The sequence below is a fragment of the Drosophila grimshawi genome, unplaced genomic scaffold (assembly GCF_018153295.1).
Source record: "Drosophila grimshawi isolate 15287-2541.00 unplaced genomic scaffold, ASM1815329v1 contig_1006, whole genome shotgun sequence".
Classification (NCBI taxonomy): Eukaryota; Metazoa; Arthropoda; class Insecta; order Diptera; family Drosophilidae; genus Drosophila; species Drosophila grimshawi.
This window is the reverse complement of record NW_025062489.1, coordinates 2,570,009-2,590,070: the sequence shown is the minus strand read 5'-3', so window position 1 is coordinate 2,590,070 and position 20,062 is coordinate 2,570,009. Positions and strand designations below refer to the sequence as shown.

Genomic DNA, 20,062 nt, shown 5'->3' with positions numbered 1-20,062 from the left:
TACATCAACATATTATTTCGCGATTACGTTTCTGCAATTTTTGAACAGAATTCTGAATATCTTTAGTTATTATGATCAATGTATTCAGCATCATCTACTCGAGTTTGAGTCAGAGACGAGTTCGAATATTTACCATTAATTTGTGGATTATAACTGACTGCAGCAAAGTATGTGAATAAGTTGCTGATAGATGTCGCAATAGTGGCACGTCTGTTGCCACCAAGCACATTTTTCCCAATATACGAAAAACTACTTTTCACGCCCAAAAGCACGCAATGGAAAGCCACTGCGGAAAGCTGCAGCTGCCAAAGCAGAGCGGGGAGAGCGGGAACAGTCAAAAATCGAGCTGCTGTGTCATTGAGTGCTTACTTACCTACGGAGCAGAATGGAGGTTCACTTAAAAAAAAAACAATATATGACACAGAACTTAGAAATTCGCCAAACTTTTTTTTGATGTCAAAAGCGGAAAGTTAATTTCTTAGACACACAGTTTATCATGCATTAACTCAGACTCAGAATATTTCAAAAATGTTGCAAACATAATTTTAAAATTTTAGTTTAGTTTATGCGCAACTGTCAAATAAATTTCAAGTCAGCTTATATAATAGAGTCGATATTTTTCTAAGTGCAGAGGGGCAAACAGGCGCAAGGAGCTTACAGCAGATTATTGGCGCAACTTCATATTTCAAAAGTTTTGCAAATATCATGCAGGTGGTCGACTGAACTACACTGCCCAAAAGGTGCAAGTAACAGCTTCGCAAATGCGGATTTTACGGATACTGAAATCATTTATTAAATAGGGGGAAGCTGCCGTGTGGCATCGAAGTTTCTGTTTGACATGCTTAAGCTTGCACCCACTTAACGCCAATGGCAATCAATTCGGATGGCATCACCAGTGCTTAGCACAAGTCTCCAAACAGTTGCCGTGGTCAAAGAGTATGTTTCTGTTGTATGTTGACTGTTGGCTGTTGGCTGTCATGTCGGGGGGCAACTTGATTGTGTAGTGGTGGCATCATTAGCTTTTAACTTTTGCAAATTGAATGTAAAAAAAATCGTTCAACGTGGCTCTCCAAACGGAGATGTCGATTAGGAGCCAAAACGAATCTGAATACGATTGCGAGTCCGGATATGGATATGGATAAAGCTGGAGTTGTTGATTCACTTGCCTCACTCACGCTTCCTCATTTGCTGCGTTGTCTTTGCTTCTTTCTGCTATTTACTTAAGTTTCAACTTGGCTTTCCACTCAAAAAGTGGCACCAGTTTAATTTTATCTCCCTTACCCCCACCACCCCTTGTTTTCGTTTCGCTTTCAACAAATACAAAAAGTCGCTCGTTGGGGGATTTGTTTCATTCCATGTTTTAAGTTCGCTTTAAGTAGCTTAAGCGGCAGCAGCAAAAAGTTGACGGCATGTAGTTAGTTTTTATGCACGGCACACGCAAACTTGGCCATCAGTTGATAAATGGCAAAGGCTTTAAAGCGATGCCTTCCCAACCACCTTCCCCTTGCGCCCCTTGGCCCCCTTGGCCCCCTTAGCAGTAGTGAGTCGTGAGTCGCTTTTAATGAAGCGATGGGCGCGCCCAGCTAAATAGTAGCTACTGGTGCTAAGGCATTATATACAGCTATATGGTGGTATACATATGTGTCTATATATAATATATACATATATTTGTGCTATACATAAACTTGTGCTTATTCCCTGAACCAAAAGTTTTGCCTACCAACAAAACCGGAAGTTGCCAAAATGCCAAGAAGGCTTTTATTTGGTGTCGCTTGTTTGGGGCACTTTAAATTGACACGCCACTGCTGTTGTTTTTATTGTTGTTGTTGTTGTTGTTGTTGTTATTGTTATTGTCCCTGCCTGCTGCTGGTGCCGAATTTAATTTAAATCAGCGACAACGCAAAACAAGCAACAGTAGCAAATCAAAATCGCTGATGAAATCAACCTCTGTCTCAAAGTCTACGGCCAAGTCAACCTCAAAGTCGCAATCGCTGCGAATTCACAAATTCAGCACAAACGCCCCAAATTGACATTGACGTTGACAAGACTTAGACAGTACCAGCAATAGTAAGTAAAACATTAATAATACCCCCAAGTGAGATTGCCACGGAACTAAAATATGCTTTAATATGCAGCGCGAATTCAGGTCAATGGGTCATTTGTACAGTAAAACTAGCGCCTTATAATATCATCACTTAACATTTGTTACAATTGTAATCCACATCATATTCTATAAGCATATCGAAACAACTGTGTTTGATAGCTGGAATAAGCAATCGATAAGTATAGAAGTTCGTGATTCCATTTTTCTTTAATTCTCTTTATTTAAAGAAAAACAAAAAAACAAAAACACAAAAAAACAGTAAATTAGCTTCCTTTTTAAAAGTTATTCACAAAATTAGTTGCAGCCATTTGGGAAAACCTGAAAGCCGTAGCATCACGGTAAAAAGCATGCCACGCTGAATATTATAACTGGCTGCAAATTCATTCAAAGAGATTTTTGCTCTAGGGGATTAAATTGGAATTGCAACCGAACCTTGGAAGGTGGCTTTGTGTTTTCTTCAATTTTTGGTTGGTTGCCCTGGTCACGATGTCAAAACAGGCAAGGCAAATAACTGAAAGTGGATGCATCTATGTCATTCTCTCAAACATTGTGTTTTATTTGTATATGTATGTGTATGTGTGTGTATATGTGTATGTGTGTGTGTGTGTGTGGCCCCCAATGGCTAAAGATGGAAGTTGCTTTGATGGCGCCCCATTGCCAACCTTTAAATTTACAAATTAATTTCGTGTAACAAGCAAATTCGTAAACAAGTCTTAATGTGCAGTAAAGCGTGTTCTCAGCACGAGAGGCGGCGGTGCGATGCCAATAGCTAAACCACCCAGTCACCCAGTCACCCATCCACCCAGTCACCTACCTTCTGTTCCACCCCGTCGAATAATGTGGGGCGCTAACCAGACACGAATTCAGCATTTATCTAGCGCCACTTGAACAGGCGGCAACAACGGCGACACTGACGCAGGACGCAGGACGCAAGGCGAAGGGCGAAGGGCGAAGGACGAAAGGCGAGGAATGAGCTAATTTGAGTGGCTCTTAAGCGCACAGTGGTTGCCAATCTACCAATCTACAAGAACAACTTGGAGCCAAAAGCCATCGCCTGGTCCAACTGCAGCTCTTCACCTCAGACCCGGATTAGCCGCCAGAATGGTAAACTGTCTTGATCGCTCAATATAATAAACTTAACTGGATGCTCAAGCAAAGCTAAAGTTGTCAGCCACAAAATCACGCACAATGTGCCAACAATTTTCAGCTGATTCTGGTCCTAATCTCCACTTGACTTTGTTGCGACTCTTAGAGAAAGTGAGAGAGACAAAGAATGAAATACATACTTATTTGTTGTATCAAGATACATTGTTTATAATAATACAAAAGATGCAGTTAAGAAAATTTTATTTGAAAAGAGAGGCTGATCGTTGTGCTTCTTTGTTTTGATTTGATACTCATTTCCTTCATTTCTCAGTATTTTAAACTTACAGCTACTAGCTGAATAATTATTTATGAGTATTAATTGAATTAAAACCATTTTAAGTTTGGTTAACAGGCTCTTGAGCAGTGGGTCATCACGAAAATAGGACATAATCATACAAATTCAATTATGCGACTCGCTTCGATTCTTGCCAACTCACTACCAACTCCGGCTTCACTGTGCAATTGATGTCGGACTGTCAACAGTCTCTGATATGGTTTCCGTCTCCACAGTTGCCCAGTCATCCAGTTGCCCCCATCCCGTCAGCGTCAGTGTTCGTCAGTGCCTCCAACTGATGTTTTGATTAAGCTTGTTTTGTTGTTGTTGCCGTGTTATGTAGATGCGAGAATATGAGCGGAAAAAGGCAGGGGACGCGCGAGAGGAGTTTTGACAGCAGCATTGCCATTGCCAGGGCCATGTTCAAATTTGTTTCAATTCCATTCCATTCAGCCCACATGATGCGACACGTAAGCGGCATGAAGTCATGCGACGGCCATGGCAACTTAATGGAGGGCGAGGGCTGCCTGCCTGCGTGCCTGCCTGCCTTGTTTCCTGCTAGGACTGCTGTTAATATAGGGAAGGTAATTGAGATAAATATGAAGCCGGGAAGATTCGACTTGCAGATGGTAAGTGGCGATGCCGTTGAGCAGTTGGCGAGCATGGTTTCTGTGTTTCTGTGTTTCTGCGTAGCCCTTGTCGGCAACTTGATCAAATTAATCAAGTACATTGAAGGGCACTTGTGATTTTCTGCTGATTCAGCATTGGGATATATAAAATCATGCGTGGTCCTCGACCAACAACACAGGCGAGACAATGAATGCACATAAAAATAATAATTGGAAATGAAAACAATTTTCATAGCCGATGCGCAATGAAATGGCACAAAAGCGAGGCGCCAAAAACTCTGTGGGTTTGTGGGCAGCATCGTAATTTCAATTGAGTTGCAGGTGTGTACATATATACATATGAAGTTTCCACACGTAAATGTATATATGTATATTTATGTGTACATATATGTTGCATGTCCTTTTGACCTTTTCGGTAATCTTGCGAGGCAATTATCGTGCCTTTCAAACAAAATTGACTGCAGTAAAGATATGAAATAATCAAAAATGCTAAATGCCAGATGGCTGCTGGCTGCTGGCTGCTGGCAGACGGCAAATGATGGCAAGCGACAATGCCAATGTCAATGTCAGTGGCCACAGGCAGTGCCAGTCGAAGTCAGTGATGCTCATATAATGCGCTTATCAGTGCGCCGCACACGGAAAAGCGAAAGCAAAAGCGACAACCACTTTGCCCATTGGCGGCTGACGAGTGCCTTTTGCGTTGTTTGCATATGCATAAGACCCACGCGGCGTATGGCGTATGCGAAGCGTTCTGTGAGAGTGTCACAAGAAACAGCCGCAGTAACGCTTATAACAATTACCGAATGACTGCGGCTGCCATGACTATGTGGCATCCACACCAACACCAACACCAACAGCAACAGCAGCATCAGCAGCAGCAGCAGAAACAATGCCTGTCGGCAATAAAAACGCAAGCGATAAAATGAATTTTTATGCCGCATTCTCGCAAGTGCCTGCAGCATTGCGCCCATAAGTATGCTACCTTTTTTGGCACTCCAACTGCTGCAAGTATGTGTTGCATGACAAACACGCGAGCATTTTTGCTATGTTTTCCAGTTTGACACAGGACTAAACTAAAGCGTCTTTTAGCTTATTTTATTATTATTATTTGCAGAGATTTTTAATTTTGAAGATCTTTGTGAAATATGTCAAATATTTATTTTTTATTATTTCTTGCTGATTTTTATTAATATTTTTTATTTTTTTTTGTTATTTGCTGAGGCTTATTATTTAAAGCACTAGTCAATTGTATATCCTGCTTTTACTTAAATATCATTTAATTATGTCTTTTGATGACTTCCGGGCTTGCTCGACTTGCCCTGAAGCGAGTGAAATACATATTTAAATGATAAAAATATGTCTGCAGACAATAAGCATTTAAACTATTGGCTTAATTAAATCGTTCATTTATGTAACTGCAAAATATTTAGCTTGCCAAACAGCCTCTCTCTAGGAGTAACAATTCATTTTTGAATGATTTAATCGCAAGTTTATTTCCATCATTTCAAATATGTTGTTTATCATTCAAAAAGAACAACTGCAGCTGAGCTCTATTTATCAAATTATCAATTTTGATTGGCATGTGTAAGAGTGATTAGCAGTCGTTGAGCCGGGCAGTTGGCCTTTTCTTTATTTATATATTTTTTTGCTTAGGTTTGCATTGGCTAACGGCTAAAAATTTGCCTCTTCTCGTCCAGAACATTGCTCACTTATGCAGTCTGCAGTTTCAGTTTCAGTTTGTAGCCAGTACACGTGCCCAAAGAGTGTGTGTGGGGGGGAGGGAGACCAGAGGGGTCAGCCGCCGCAGTCGGGTAGGTGAACGGAGACACATTTACACATGTAGTGCATAAAATGTTTATGAATTTCAGTTTATGGCGCGTAAAACACGCCAATAAATGTTCCCGGGCATTTAAATGCTTTTGCTTTGCCAGCTGGAACTCTTTCCATTTAGACACACACCCTCAACACCCATACCTTTGTTCCTCCACTGCGTCTCTTGTGTGTCGCAATAATAAACAATCAGAGATGGCATAAAGAAGGTGTAAGTTGCTATGGTGGCTACTGTGGCGCGTCTACTATGGTGCACATACACACACACACACACACATTCTACTGTCTCTGGGTGGGCGCATGAATATTTATGCACGACATTTCTTTGCAGCTTTGAGGGCACCATTCTGCCCATGCCCCTGCCCCTGAACCTGCCCCTGCCACCGCCTTAGTCTCAGCCCCTTTCTCTGCATTGCTTTGTTTCACTTGCTGATTTTGTGCTATTTCTTTTCTTGTTTGGTGTTTGTGTGTGTGTTTTGCGCCAAGTGCGCTCTAATGCACTTTACGACACTTTATGGCAGTTGTTACAAAGAACACGACAGTTATTGTTGGCATAAGCAGAAGCAAGCCTTATGGCAAATTAATACAACTATACATAAACATTTGCATTTCTATTTGTATATTCATATTGATTCATATTGGTTATTGAAATAGTTGAGAGCTTATCTGAATAATTTAACTATTTGCTCAAACATCTGCAATCAATGATTTCAGCAATCATTCAGTACATACATTCTCTCAACAAGTTGATTTATTAATGATGTTGTGCTTAATCGCCTATATTGGAGCTATAACTAATTATGCCTGGGACATTCAATGGATTGGTGGACTGGTGTTTATTCAGCGCATGCACATTACCCTTACATGTCAATATTCGATGTGATATATTTTCTGGCAGACAGTTTGATGTTCCGCAGAAATATTTTCCCATATTCGTTTAATTTATTGAACTCAAAAAATAAATTTACGTGCCGTTTCTGATCCGTATTTGTGCGACTGCTATGCAAAGGGAATTCCATTCGATTGATACACTTAGAAATTAAATCGCCTCAGAATTTAGAAAATTGTTATAAAATGAAAATTGTTATGAAAACTAGAAAATTGTTCAAGCTTTCAGAAATAATAAATAATTAAAATATTATTAAAATTCTTACGTTTAAAAAAAAAAAGCATTCATACATACATAAAAAAACACACGCTGGAAATTAGACCATTTTCTTACAACTTTAGAAAAATGTACCCCGGAATCAGGAAGAGGAGAAACTTTGACTTTTAAGATGACACAACTTGCGGCTTAAAAATATATTTTGTGAATCAAAAGGTTTTGTGAGTGTAGGAAAAATGCGTTGAATGCATTTTAATGCGAAAATAGGCAATCGCTTGAACAAAAGTCGCTACAAATTGGCTAATTGAGTTGAATAGAAATTGAATTCGAATTTGATTTTATTACGCAGCTCTATTTTGAACCAGGCTACAAGTTTTTGGCTGCAGGGGATTTAATCGAAACAACGTCATTTTGTGTTATTTCACTTGTTATTTGGTGTCAGGTGAACACTCCGATAGACAACAGAAGCAGCCAGAGCATCACCTGCCATTTGACCCACATTGATGAGTTTGGTTTTAAAATGCGGCCAGTGGCGCCATAAAGCATGACCCAATTGAATTGCCACGCTCCGGCTAATACAATTTTATGTGCGGCTGTTATTAGGCTCTCTGTCTGGTAGGAGTAGTGCCCTGTGGGCTGGTGTCTGGGAAAACAGTGGTTGAGCGACAACAACGGCAACAATACACACACAACAACAATAACAACACATTGTCATTCACCTAGCTACCTACCTATATACTACTAGACCCTTTGGTAGTTGTTTTGCAGGCTTTACGATTTCATATCCGTACTCAAATCCGCATTCGCAAGCCATACACGAATCTAAATCTGAATTTGAATCCAACCTCGAAAGCTAAATTTACGTGTGTACTTTTTGGTTATCCTTTTTTTTGATTTTGTTTTTTTTTTTTGTTTTATTCTTAGCTCTTTGGCTTTTGAGTTGAAACTAATTTATTTCCTGTATTGATTTTGCATCCAGTCGAGTTGGCGTCCAAAATTTATGCATAACTTTCGCTGTTGTCGTCGTCGTCGCCGTTTTCGTTGCTTTGATATCAGACACTTTGATTACACGCCTCAGCTCTGTGTGTGTGTGTGTGTGTGTGTAAGTTTGTGTATTGGTGTGAGTGTGAGAGTGTGGGTGCATGTTTTTCGCATTTTTCTCGCTTCACTTGTCTTGTGCGACGGCTCGTGGCATTAAGTACTCGCAAAAAGAGCCGTTGTTGCCCACAAAAATCTCCATAGTGGCAGACAAGCAGGCGCTCAATCCATTTGCGGGCTAACTGAAGCCAAAAACCCCAGCGCTCAAGCTGACCGTTCTATTCCTCAATGAGCTTCAAAGCCCAAATTGAAAAAAAAAGGAAGAAAAATAATGCTTTTAATCCTGAGGGGCAGACAATCCCCATTCATGATTTTAGCTGTTAAGATACAAGTATTTCATTTTACGCACTCGAAAATTGCATACTCTAAAATAAAATAAAAAATGTGTGCTCAACGACTTAGACAGTGTTTAATCCTAAAAACTTGATTCTTAATTGTACATTTAATAAACAGATCTTGAATTTAAACTAAAACGCAACGAATCCAGTCTTATAATACAACATTTGAAGAAAAGAAAAAAACAGAAAATTAAACTAAATCAAATTATAGCTGAGGAGAAAGTTCTTCATTTTTATTTTATATATTTGTTTACTTTGTTCGTTTCAGTTCCGTATTTTAAAATAAACACATATATTTAATATCACTATTGAATAAATAAGTTGGCTCATAACATTTATATTTGTGTGGAACTATCGAGTCCGAAATATTTATTTTGTCAACATATTATATAAACAGTCACCAAAACATGGTTAGCATTGATAGGAAAATAACATCATACAAAACGTATAACTATTTTAAATGAAATAAACTGACCAAAACCTATCTTTTTCGCATTTATTTATGTGTGGTTACTATTGCAGATACGGCTGTGAGGAGCGCGCGCGCCGAGCTGGTGGTGCGGTGGAGCAGTTGAGCAGTGGTGCTGTTGGCTGTTAGCTGTTGGCTGCTAGCTAATAGCACAGGGAGTAAAACAAAGCTGCCGCCAACAGTCTCAATTGAGGAGCACAAAATGGGGAGCTTGTGCAGATGGTCAAGTGGAATTGTGCCGCAGCCTAGCTGCTGGCTGCTAATGCTGCTAATGCTGCTAATTGTTGGTCAGACTGTTTATGGTAAGTGCGCTCTGTACACATACACACACACACACACACGCACACACACACACACACACACAGACACAGATTCCTATCAGCAGTCAGCGCATATGCATATGTACATACATGTATGTACTTACACACATACACACAAACAACAATTGAGATAAGTGGCCCGACCAAGGGGGTGAAAAGTGAATGTATCGAATATAAAACATTCCATTTCCTCTGCCCGCTGGACCTCATTAGCCGTTCATTTATCCCCGCTTCTTATGCAATCACACACACATACTTGCTTACATAGAAACGAAGTCGAAGTAAATAGCAGTTCCAGCACATAATGATGGCATCTGTGGCACATGTCTATGGTTGATGTCTCCAATTGCCTCGGAATAAAATGCAAACATTTTTATACCCTCAACCCATTGAAAATGGGTACAATGAATTTGTGCAAAACTATGTGGCAGGCAGAAGGAAGTATACATTTATTCTTGATCGGCATCAACACTCGAGGCCGTCTGCTTGGCCGTCTGTCTATCTATCCTACACAGATCAGCAATTCACTTTCATCAACTGTGGTAATTTCATCAAGTTCGGATAAAAATCACAGACATTATTAACTAAAATGCAGTTTCAGTTTTCGCAAGCCAATGTTTTTTTGAACTTAGGGTATCTCCTGGTCGAGCTATCTTGATTAAAGCATTCTGTCATACTTGTTATTTGTATGTTTGTGTGGCATCCATAAAACATCGACCAATAGCTGTTTGGCGGCGCTCTAGTTTTGCCAAGAACCCAAAGCCGTGCTACCCCCGAATTCAATGCCGCACCAAAAAAATTCTTTTGAAACACGTCCACAAACACACACATTTATATACACACACTTATATGTACATATATATTTATATATATAGAGAGAGAGAGAGAGAGAGAGAGAATTAGTTTACTTGTTTTCCCGCTTGGCTGTAATTAATTGACTCGCATTTTCGCGTCAAATATAAAAACAACTCAAAACTTTTGCCAACCAATTTTTGTATGTGTGTGTGTGTGTGTGTGTGTGTGTGTCAGTGTGTGTGCATGGACAAAATGGCAAACAGCTGCATTCACTGCAGTCAAGGTCATGCGGCAAAGAACAACTTTTTCATTTTTCGCATTTGGCACTTTGCCAAATTTTGGTCAACGGTCTTATATTTAAACTAGGCTCTTTACAAGCACATCACATAAGCACACACACACACATATACACACACATATACACACACATACACACAAATATGGCAAACTCAAAAAAGACAACAACAATAACATGAAAAGATAGTTGAGAAAATAAATAAATGCTTTGTCCGTGATTCAAGTATTATTTGTATACATGGTATTCCCATTTAATAACTGAGGAATACTATTAAATGGATTAAAGAAGAAGTACTCGCTTAGTTACACAACAGATATTCATAAATAGCCTTACCAAAACAACCCAAATACTGTGAGCCCTTTGTGTTTGTACAATAAATACACACATGACTTTGAGCTGAATGCAATTGAAATAAAACTGCAGTAAATTTATGTTATTTAAGACTTTGTGGTTAAAATGTAGTTTACCTTTTGGCATCATTGAAATTAAATCTGCTGCTGAAATGAAAAGGATTCATCAAAGGTACAAATACCACAACACGCAACTCAAAAATAAAATACTGGCGTATTTCATTATTTTAATTATTTATTTACTTTTATTTTATTTTATTTTTTTGGTAATTTCAAATATTGAAGCCATTTTCTTATTTTTGTGCTGAAGTGTGAACAAATATTTGCGAGATTGAAAATCAACAACCTTTTTTGTTATTTGAAATCGAATATTCAAAATGCTTTCGCCAAAGAAAGGCAAAGAGGACAACCGAGGCGATGCCATAAGAGGCTTAAAGGAAAAAAGCAATAATGTTAATAATGTCGGCAACTAAATTTAGCATCACTCACGGTAGTAGCCATAACAATTAAGTCCGCTCAGTCCACTCAAGCCGCTCGGCCGTGCCACAGATTTGTGTGGCCATCGGCTAACACTGATGATTGAGATTAATTTCGAATTCTTGGGCTACAGAATAACAGCTGTCGGCTGCTTCCGGTTTCTATTTATGTCGGATAAACAGTTTATCATTAAATCTGAAAATTAATACATGCCATAAGAGCGAACAAAACACAACAGCCTGCAGCAAGACGCCTCAAATGGTGGCAAGGCTTTACGTATATAACATGTCACGGACATCATACACATTCATACAGACACACACATTCATGATTATACCGTATCCTCAGCCTCAATCGGCAGTTGTATAGAAAGTATGTCTAAGGTATGCACAACACATACTTATTGTTATTCTCAATTGATTACGGGGTATCTCGGATTCGTTGATCTCAGCCTTGTTTACTTTGCATATTTCTTTGGATTTATTTTTGCTTTCCGCTTCACCAATAATTAAATAATTTCGACATGAAAAACTGGGAAAAATGGACGAAAAAATTGGGCTTCGTCCCAAGACCGAGAGAGCAAAGGAATCTCAATGAAAGTAAAAATGAAAATGTGAGGCACTCATCGTGCCACACGTGTCATGTCGTCTGGCAGCGAAGCGGAAATTGGGCATCTCACTTAAATTAAAAATGCGAGAAACTTACGAAAACGCGTCCTTCTCATTGAATTAAATTTAAATATATGCATAAGCCAAATGCTAACAAATGCTGTAAGAAATGCAAATGTGAATTTTCAACAGCTTAATCAAATTGCAGTGCATAATAATGACCTGGATTTTCACCAAAAAGCCAAGCGAAAAAAAAACCCATTCGATTCGTTTGCCCCTTGAAATCTATTCGACAGCCCATTTCTGCATCTGGATGTGGAGTTGGAGTTGGGGTCGATTGAACGCCGTGCTCCCTACAGATATATTTGTTTGCTGGATTTATTTATTTGAAATTAGAAACAAACAAATTCTCTGTAACGAAATCCCAGGCTATTAATCAGGCCCTTTTGATCGTCTGCTGAACTTTTGAATTGTGTTCTGTTTGGCAAAATAAACAATTAATCAATAGATTGACTATGAGTGAGCATAGTTTATTATTTTAGTATTTTACATTTGTGTATATTTAATTCTATAAGTCTATACATAAATTGGCCGTCAAGTTTCTACAATTCATTTGAAATGCCGGACTTCAAGAATATGCCTGAAATTGTATGGACCTGACTGACTGGCATTTTGAGCAACCATTGAGCAGCCATCGATCAAATGGAAGTAGTTGTACCACTTACTTTCACATAATTAGTAACATCAACTGAAACTTTGAAGTATTAATCATAATATACGATAATACAAGAGCCACCGTCTAATTCTAAAACAAAGAAGAGTGATCGTCTTAGGCGCACCGAAGAAAACATACCCTGCCAACATTTATAAATTCTACTATAAATAGACCGACCGATTATTCCTATGAAAGCTATTTAGAAAGCTGTTATATCAAAAAAGTAAGCATGAAGCAGTCAACTTAAAACGACAAAATTATAATACCCTCTAAGCATTCAAAATTTAAACTTAGATCGGCAAAACAGTCTTAATTACTGTAGAATCAGGCACAGAAATCATGATAATTAATGTTTAATCTCAATCATCATTTTTATATTTGAATAGTAGTAGTAGTGATATTGTCAGCTTGATTGAATGAGGCCAATTAAAATGCACTTTTATTATCTCTTCAACTAAATTCAGTTATCTAACAATGATGATATAGCCCTAAGCTAAAAAATTTGAGTTGTGTGCTCTTCACACTACATGCAACTCAAATGTAGTTTTCTTATTCAATCTTAACATATACACTGTTGTGAAATAAAATATAAATGCTGTAAAATAAATAGTACCCCGTAAAGAAAGACATTTTGTGTGCATACTTTTACATGTTAAATGGTGTATGCTATTCAGTTTAGTAATGGGCAAAAATGTTGTACAAGTAGAGTATTCAGTAATTTTAATCGTAGTTTATTTTGCAATTTCTTTGCTTGCCTTAAATTATTGATGGCACTTTAGTTTACAGCGATTCTCACCCCAACCTATTTAATTGGCTGTTAATTTAATGAAAGCTTAAAGCGTTCATAGGGTGGGTGGGGATGAATGGAAGAGTGGTAGTTAATGTTAAGTACATCTGGAATTTGAAGCTGTGTTTTATACCTCTTTTACGGCTCGTCGCATTTTCCATTTTTGCTCCAAATGTGAGCTGACCCAATTGCGAAGGGACGCACTGCCATTGCTCCAGGGGATTCATATCTGTGCCTGGATCCGCTGACACTGCCCCTGTCGCCGCCTCTTGTGCAACAGCAGCTTGCACAACTTTAACGAATTGGCGCTTTATTTAACATTAGCTAATTTGTGTTTTTATATTTGGCAACGTTTTTTTCAGCTTTTTTTTCTGCTTCTTAGCTGTTGGCCATTTGACTTGAGTGCAGCAACATTGTTGTTGTTATTATTGATGCTTCTGCTTGTAGTTTTGCAGTTTGTTTAATTGATGCTGTACTCAGAGTTTTTGCTACTGTCGCTTGACACTGATTTCAATTATAAATTATTTTCCTCTTTCGCTGGTTTTTGTTGCTCATCCTTTTCGCGTACCCCTTGGTGTTCCTCACCCCGTTTTTCTGTTTTTTCCGTTCGCCTCTATTCCTATTTACACTTTTTCCCATTTGAATACCCTCTATGCAATAGCGGTATCAAATGGGGTATATAATGTGCAACTCGGAGAATCGCCATACTTTTGGCGCCAATTATAACACATCTTATACTTCAGAAAGTATATTTATTTTCTTAATCGCAGGGTACAGTTTAAGAAATTTAGAAAATATATATGCCTATTTTCAAAACCCAGCAGTAAAGAGAGCAAACTTTACTATTTTCTGAATTTCAGAAATACTTTTGGAAATATATTCCACTATTAACAAAAATATTTCTGAGATAGAAGAAAAAACTTCCTAAGTGAATAGTTTTACTTTACTTTTATTCAGAAACAATATCCGTTTTTTTTTGTTATCAAGGCGATTTTCTAAATTTCAAGTTGATTTTTTCTGAATATAGTACAATATTTCATGAATAATAATCAAGTCATGTGTATTCATAGGTATTTATAATTTAAAAATATATATATATTACTCAATTTTAGGGATACATAAGTATACCCTGGTTGCAGGGTATCTCGGCGTCTGGTGCTCTCTTACCTTCTATTTATTTCCTATCTCTATCCATGGCCTCGGTGCGTTTTTGTGATTGCTTTCTCAATTGGCGCGCTGCAAGCGCTGCTGGCTATCGCGTTTAATCTAAGTTGGCAACAATGTTTCTATTCCACGACCTGATCCTCTGCCCCCCACCGCGGAATCCTTCCCTCATGCCCATTGACATTGTCTTGCGTGCAGAATGTGCGCCGCTCTCTTTATTTATCTATTTGTAATTTTTTCTAATTTTTTTCTTTTACTCTTGTTTAGCTTTGCTGCTGTTGTTTTCGCTGGTAACCCTTGCAGCTATTATTCTTAGCCAAGCATTTTATTTATCAATCTTTCATTCATGTTCTTATTTATGTTTGTATCTATAGACGGCTTCATAAATTGACGCACAAGCATTGTTAAGTGTGCAGTGCTTTTTCTGACATTCGATCGGTAATTGCAGCAAATAAGCAAGCAAACAAAGACCTTCATTAACCTTAGTTGAATTCATCAACCAACATTTACTATGACTACACTTAAGCAATTGTCTGAACAACACTTTCCCAATTAGCAAGATAATTTACCTACCAGTGGATAACGCCTACCAGCATCGGTGGTTTTCTTACATTTACATTGACACTTAACCCTTTCAACAAAAGTATATTAAATCATTCTTGTCAAGTGTGCTATAAAATGCCGTAAGATTTTCAAACACGTTTACTTATCTTTTTAATAAAAATGTGGGCTGGGAGAAGGAGAGAGAGAGAGAGAGAGAGTGCAAGGGAAAGAGAAACGACGGAATTTAGCAGCTTAGAGCATACAAAGTTTAGTTTTAATAAAAGTGCAGACTGAGTGAGAGAAAGATAAGGCGGGAAACGACGGAATTTAGCAGCGTAGAGCTTAGAGCATGAAAAGTTCAATTTAAGTTTGTTTTTAGTTTAAATCATTTGATTGCTTGCTTGAGCAAAGTAGATAAAAGTAATTTAGAAATGATATTGTCACAACAATGAAAAGGAATTGATTAAAATTAATTTCAAATTCAGGCTCTTAACTCGAATGCAAGTGGAGCGTCAAGCATATTAAGCTATGGCATTGGATATCGGCAAAACATCGACCATCGAGGCCAGCCGAGCTTACCTGTTCTGTGCATGCATGAAAGGAATCAGTGTAATATGAACTGCGTATTGATAACTTGTAGCCATAAAAGGCAGCAGCAGCAGCATCAGCTTCTAAGAACGTAATCAAATTTGCTACTCTGACTGTTTGAATGCACATCTTCAATTTAGTCCTTGTCATGTGTTCATTTCCGGCGCAACTAACATGTGTGGTGGGGAGGAGGAGAGTTTCATTGAGCTGGAGCAGAGTACAGTTCATGTCATGGTTAAAGAGTTACATTCGTCTACTTTCCGTTGTATTTTATACTGCAGCTACTCTTTCCCTCTCTCTCTCTCTCCCTCTCTCTATCTCTCTCTCTCTCACTCTCTGTCTCTATATTACAGTGCAGTTGAGTGCGCTGATGTCCTGAAGGGGGAGTGAGTTTTCTCCCATTGCCGCACGCTGATTTAATTTTGAAATCTTTTTACGCTTTCACGCAAATTAAAATGGCGGCAACAGCAGCATGGCTGTGTCACTGTTAGTATCTGCCACGACACCCGTGCTCCTCCATCTGTCGAACTCGGCCGCAGTTGGGGTTAATATATCATCATCGTCGACGTCGTCATCGCTGTTGTCTTTTTTGCCAGCAGGCCAACACACTATAGAGTCCTGCCCAGCATAGGGGCTGGGCGTTTCTAGCTTTGCCTTTGACTTTGCCACAACCCAGCCTTCAAATTGGTTGGCGCAATTCAATTGTTGGGCATTTCATTTCAATTTAACAATTTGGAAATTGACGGTGGCAGCGCGTCCGGAGTCTATATTGCTACTGCTGCCATTGCCACGGCAACAGCAAATTATTGTATAGCATGACTCTGCCACTGTAGCAGTCATTTACTCAGTCTGTCAATCAGTCAATCCGTTACGCTCAACTCAGCTTGACGACTTCCTGTCTCGCAATCGCTGCATGCAACTTCGCCTGTTGCTGGCTCTGCAAACACACTTGCAAATTCTGCCAGCGCCAATATTTACTTTCGATTTGGGGGCCATCAAGTTTTGGAGGACAAACCTTGGCGCGAAACTGTGATTCCATCTTGCATTTGTCATGCACAAAAGACAGATAAACTTCAGATACACTGCATATATACATGCATAATGCAATTGAAAATCAAAAATTTACTATTAGAGCTAGAACTAGAACTCAGAAAAAAACAGCTCATGTCCAATAACTTTGATTTCCAACGTTAAAATTAATATTTTGTCAAATGAAATCACTTTCAGCATACTTTGAGAATAATGTAAGCAGAGCAGAAGAGTGCATGGTATTACGCAATGAATAAAGATAATACTTATACATACATACATCGATTTCAACACAAATCAGCTCAAATCCAATTGGGAAACATTTGCCACAGCCGTTTCAGTCTTTGGTTTAGTCTTAGTCCCATTTGAATTGTTATTATTATAAATAATTAATTGAATTCCTTTTGAATAAAGAACAAAAAACTTGTACATAATTGACTTGGGTCAGAAAGATACTCGTACATATATTGTCAAAATATTTACAAGAACTTGTAGATCAGTGTCCATTTGTTGACTTTGACATAGGTTTTTGCACGTTTTCAACAAATGTTAATCATATGTTTTCTGCTTTATGAGTGATTTATATATACTATAATTTTTGAATATATTTTTATTTCGATTCAGTAGAAGTCTTAGAACTATTCACCAAAAACTTTCTATTGATATCAAGCGATTATATGTTAAGGACATATTTGCATGTTATGTACGGCACAAGAGTTGCTAGAAGAGTTAATATATTTGAGTGGAACGAAAAAAGTTCAAATTGAACTTAGATTAAAAATAGTTCATATTAATATTTGAGATTTTCACGTTGTGCCAGTCAGTTTTAATGTAATTCATATTTTGCTCCCAAAAAATTGTATGCCCCAATTGTGTGTGCGACATTTGGCGGCATCTTATGGCCACCAAAAAATATTAAAATACAGTAATCAAACAGATTTTATTTATATGCTACACAAGACCAAATTGAAATTCTGAAACACGAACGAAATCTCTGGAGCGCTTTGCCAGAAGGGTTTGCCAAGCTCGTGCCACACAGCCATATTCACATCCACATTCATATCTCGTCTTGTTTGCCGAACTTTGGTAACTTTGGAAATGCATTTGTCCGCCGCACTTGCACTCGCACTATGTGTATATGTATCTGTATATCTATGTATCCCTACAGTTATTGTTGTGCTTGGCCCATTTTATTAAAGACGATGTCGTTGTGCGCTGCAAGGACTCCGTGGATGACGATGATGTTGTTGAAGTTCCTCTGAAGGATGTGTCTGCCACTTACAAATAATGGCACGTCAGCCGTGAAAACTTGCAACAAATTCATATCGCTACATCTTCGGATGCACCTTAGACGTGTGCACGAGGGTTGCTTAGCAAGCTTGTGGCAACAATGCAAACTATGTCATTTCAATTTGCAATTCCTTTTCGACAACATTTTTCCAAAATGTCTTGAAATCCGATTCAATTATAACAAACTCTGTGGAACAACTCCCGCTGATACATATATCTCATTTGCAATTGCATTCATCTGCTGCCATTTTCACACATAAAAAATTTAAATTGTTTAAATGCTAAATACGAATACAATTGCGCTACATCAAGAACAATAATTCACTCCACAAATGTTTTCACTCACCCAATTCTACTAACTATATATTTACGTATATATATCTCTGTCTATTTCATCCTCCGCCTCCATAGTAATTACATGGCCCCTTAGTTGTGAGCCATTAAGAAAAGCCTTTTCAATGTTAATTGCGCCGCTGTTGCAACATTCATAGAATTCAGAGTGCAAAATGTTACACAGTTCAATTATTCCCGGAAATCTTTTGAGTCAGACAAATGAGTGACTACTCGATTTTATTACTAAGCGCATGTGTTCCCTTGCCAAAAAGTTCAATGGTGTTTCAGAATTTCTCGTGCATACCCCGAAAGCATCAAAATTTATAACTTCAACTCACCTTTTCAATCAATTAAATACACTCGCCGATACGCGCAAAGTCGAACTCAACTTATTATTCAGAAAGTGTATTTCTAAAACGAAAGGGTTTTTCTTCTCTTAATTCCAGATAACATTTATCTAAAATGTTGAACAAATATGCTAATTTCCATAGTGGTGTTTTATATATATTAGCTATTCTGATAACTATATGATAATTAAAATATAGTATTTGAAAATTTCACAAATATACTCTTTTTTATGTAGTTAACAAATTCATATTCATATTGAAAACAAGTCTTTCTAATTTAAAGACATATATTTTCGACTCTTGACAAATTAATTCTAAAAGCAGATAAAAACTTTTTATAACGATTTCCTAAAATTTACAGCGATTATTACGTGTTATAAATAGAAAAAAAAAAGAAAAGCTACCAGGCATATCAGGCGTATACAAATTCTGCAAATCAATCATCAATACAATTTTGTCAAATTGAAATGATTTATGAGCCTAATCTCAAATAAGATGGCAGCAACGTATACAGCAACGTCCAGTCAATGGTCCACACTCCTCAGTCTACAGTCAGCCGCAAACCGTATTTTATCCCAAAATACAAAACGTAAAAATTAAATGTGGTTGAAATTGGGTTTGTCATGAAAGTAGCTGCAAAATCAATCAATTTGCACGACAACGGAAATGTTTTGCATTGTTGGAGTAAGACGCCGATGCTCTGGTTGCATAGTTTTTACTTCTTTCTGAAGTGCACAAAACATTTCCACATCTCATTCTTTCTCTCTTCCTCTCTCTCTCTCTTTCTCTCTCTCACACACTCTCTCTCTCTCTCTCTGTTGTGCTTATGAGCGTCTTAAATCAGCTTTAGGACGATTATTCAAGTCAAAGTTTCTGATAAACAAACAGTCGACAGCGCAAGGGCACTGAAAGCTTTTAACTCCATAGAAATTCGGAAATCAATTGGTCCCATTCACATCTTATAAGCGGCTCAAATGCTTAATGGCTTTTTGCCATCCTCCAAATTGCAGCCATATATTGTACATGGCAGTATAAACGTATTATGCATTAACATATAATTTATTCAGAAGAATTCGAATGCTTTCAGACAGTATCGTACTGCCAGATAGAAAGGCGGATAGAGAAAGCGAGAGAGAGAGAGAGAAAAATAGAGAGAGAGAGAGAGAGATAGAGAGAGGACTATTAATTAATGAATCATTTCACAACTATGTACAGCGCTGTAATACTATAATGGGGTCAACAAGCATCCAATGTTGCAACCACCAAACCAACAACTTCACCCATACCTAGCCTCCCCAACTCGAATTTCCGCTCGTAGACAATACTGTTAAAAAGCAGTACAATTGCTCTATATTCTTATTTGCTTTTTGGATCCACTACAACTGCAGACCCAACTGTCTAGCTCATTTGCAGCTGCCAGGAAAA

The 20,062-nt window shown here is 38.1% G+C and overlaps 1 protein-coding gene across 1 annotated transcript in view; it reads left to right on the top strand.

Moving 5' to 3' along the window:
* LOC6564716 overlaps nucleotides 1-20,062 on the top strand; it is an 89,837-nt gene that overhangs the window by 25,412 nt on the left and 44,363 nt on the right. The window contains exon 3 of the mRNA XM_001991076.3: nucleotides 9,047-9,295. Within this exon, the coding sequence (XP_001991112.2) occupies nucleotides 9,196-9,295 (100 nt within the window). The 5' untranslated portion in view covers nucleotides 9,047-9,195. The remainder of the gene's footprint in view (nucleotides 1-9,046; nucleotides 9,296-20,062) is intronic.